The following is a 2,749-nucleotide window of genomic DNA, read 5'->3' as shown; positions in this document are numbered from 1 at the left end:
GGGGGGGGGGGGGAGGGGATAAATCAGGAGTTTGGGATTAACACATGCACACTACCATATATGAGATAGATAATCAACAAGGTCCTACTGTATAGCACAGGGAACTCTACTCAGTGTTCTGTAATTACCAATATGGGAAAAGAATCTGAAAAAGAATGGATATATGAATAAATGAATCACTTTGCTGTACACCTGAAACTAACACAACATTGTAAATCAACTATACTCCAGGATAAAATAAAAATTAAATTTTAAAAAATGAGTAGGAAAAAGATATCTTTTCTCCACTACTTTTTTTTTTTTTTTTTTTGCTGTACGCGGGCCTCTCACTGCTGTGGCCACTCCTGTTGCAGAGCACAGGCTCTGGACGCTCAGGCTCAGCGGCCATGGCTCACGGGCCCAGCCACTCTGCGGCATGTTGGATCCTCCCAGACGGGGGCACGAACCCGTGTCCCCTGCATCGGCAGGCGGACTCTCAACCACTGCGCCAACAGGGAAGCCCCTCCACTACATTTTAAGGAGGAAACATGATTTTCTCCTTTACTTAGGTTACTTTTCACAACATGCCCTTTTGTCCCTGGAAGCAGGAGGGCTTTGTCGGAGCAACCGAAGAGAAATGAACCACCGTAAACAGTTGTAGCAGGACCTGGAAACTTGAGGGCAGAGACACTGTCCATTGGTTACCCAGAAACTTGGCCAGAGCAGATTCTCAAAAACCAAATGGTGAACGAACGAATGAATGAATTTCTGGTTTGATGGTTATTTGCCAATTTTTCAGTCAATTAAGGAATGAATGTTTCACATTAAGATTTTAAGCCTGCTGTGGATTCTCCTCTTTCTTTATTAGTAAGTTAGATGCTTACATGAAACCACAATCACCTTTTCCGTACGACAGGCAGTGTGTCTGCTGGAAAAGTACAGGCTTTGGAGGTGGAAAATTTTGAATCCCAGAGTGTTCACTCTGTTTACTTAATTCTAGGCAAGTTATAGAAACTTTCTGAGCCTCAACTCCCCTCCCCCAACCAGTATGTGTAAAATAAAGATAATACTACTACTTGAGGGTTTTTGTAAAGATTAAATAAGATAATGTATGCAGACTGCCTCGCACTATGAATAAATGTGTGTGTCCTCTCCCGTCCAGCACCAACTGCCTATTTAAGGGTAATATAGGTATTGAGTAGGCGAAGTGTAAGTATCAGGAGAGTAAGTATAAGACTTTGGATGGAAACTGAAGGGACTTTTTTGGCTGAAAAGGTACACAAATCATCATCATCATTATGGTTACCCAGCAGCTGCTTTTATGGATGATATGCTTTGAAATAAATATAAGCAAAGCTCCTATCATCTAGGTATTCTTCACATTCCCTAATCCCTCACCATTTCCCCACTTTCCAATAAAACAGTTTTCAGGAAAAAAAAAACTGAGCTTTTTGCTTACCCTTTTGTTCTTGGTTTCCTTGTTCTGGGCTCAAGAAACTCTGTCTCCTCCTCCATTTCCGTGTCAGGGATTATGTTCTTCTGAGAAGACTGTGGTGAAAGCATTTCCCATTCACTGTCATGGGCGACAGCCTGCAACGTAACTGTATCGGGGCCAGTCCTGTCTTGGCTCATGCTTTTCCATGATTGGCTGTCCAGGCCAGAGGCTTCCTCTAGTGCTGAAGATTCTAGAGGCTTCATTTCTCCCAGAATCTGCATTTGGGGCCCCTTACCCAAGCTGTGATCAGAGGCTGGCTCCACAGCCTTGCCAGACCATCCAGGCCCTGAGTCCCTGGTCTCCGATGATGCATCACCAACCTCACTACAGCCCAAGACCATCCAACTCTGGTCTTGCCTAGGGCTTTCAAAAGATGATCTCTTACCATCTTTGGAAGACACTCTGTCTGCAGAAAGGTGAATGCTTTCATTTAAGGAAGCAGGTTGATGTGTGTCTGGGAAGCATGCTAACTGAGTTCCTGGCAGCCCCGTTTCTTCGGAATCTACGTGAAACTCTTCTAATTCCGACGTGATTTCTCTTGCCTCACAGGCCTCTGGCTCTGCGGGTGTATTTTCTTCGTGCTTTACAAGTATGTAATCCATGGGTAATGCATGATGATCTTCATTCTTCTCAGTGTACCTTGCTTCCCCGTATTCTGATTGTATCTGCTCAGGCTCTTTGGTAGGAATTATTTTTTCTTCTTCCAACTCTAATATCCCCTTGCTGGCACCTAGAAGTGGAAGATGAAGGTGAGAAGGAGAGAACAAGACTTAATTAACACACCGTGTGACTTGTGATCTTTGCAAATGATCTATCTAAAGAGAGATAGTTTAAAAAACATTTTTATTTTGTAGAGCTGTTTAATTTTCTCAGACCCTCTCAAGGACACTGATTGGGCAAGCGGTAGAAATTACTGCGGTAAGGCAGAACTTGGTTAAGCATGCACTGCAAATGTAGTCAGTTCCTTTATAGCCACATTGGTAGGGAGAATGTGTTTTACAAATGCATCGATTGAAGGAAAGCAGCAGTTTCTTGAGGGTGGAGGAATGAAAGGTTTCTTACCGTTTGGTGGTCCTACGTCTCCACCTGCTGGTGAATCTGAATGATCTGTTTCTACTTCCCAGTCAACGTTTGATGGAGACAACTCAATGTTGGCGTCGACTCCGACAGGCAAAGAAACGGACTCAGGGTCTTCATGAACACGCAGCACAACCAGCTGGCATTCAGGCTGTCTGTTTGTGGCCTCAGCGTGGTTTTCCTTGTTTTTTCAGCAGG

At 43.9% G+C, this 2,749-nt stretch overlaps 1 protein-coding gene across 1 annotated transcript in view; it reads right to left on the bottom strand.

Moving 5' to 3' along the window:
* The window catches only part of PRUNE2 (prune homolog 2 with BCH domain), a 212,514-nt gene that overhangs the window by 78,123 nt on the left and 131,642 nt on the right, over positions 1-2,749 (bottom strand). The window contains 2 exon segments of the mRNA XM_007450984.1: positions 1,439-2,204; positions 2,537-2,749. The exon segment at positions 2,537-2,749 is cut by the window's right edge and continues 3,229 nt beyond it. Of these exon segments, the coding sequence (XP_007451046.1) occupies positions 1,439-2,204; positions 2,537-2,749 (979 nt within the window).

Source organism: Lipotes vexillifer, unplaced genomic scaffold, assembly GCF_000442215.2.
Source record: "Lipotes vexillifer unplaced genomic scaffold, Lipotes_vexillifer_v1.1 scaffold204, whole genome shotgun sequence".
NCBI classification, from domain to species: domain Eukaryota; kingdom Metazoa; phylum Chordata; class Mammalia; order Artiodactyla; family Lipotidae; genus Lipotes; species Lipotes vexillifer.
The sequence above is the reverse complement of the archived record's forward strand: the minus strand, read 5'-3'. Positions and strand labels throughout refer to the sequence as shown.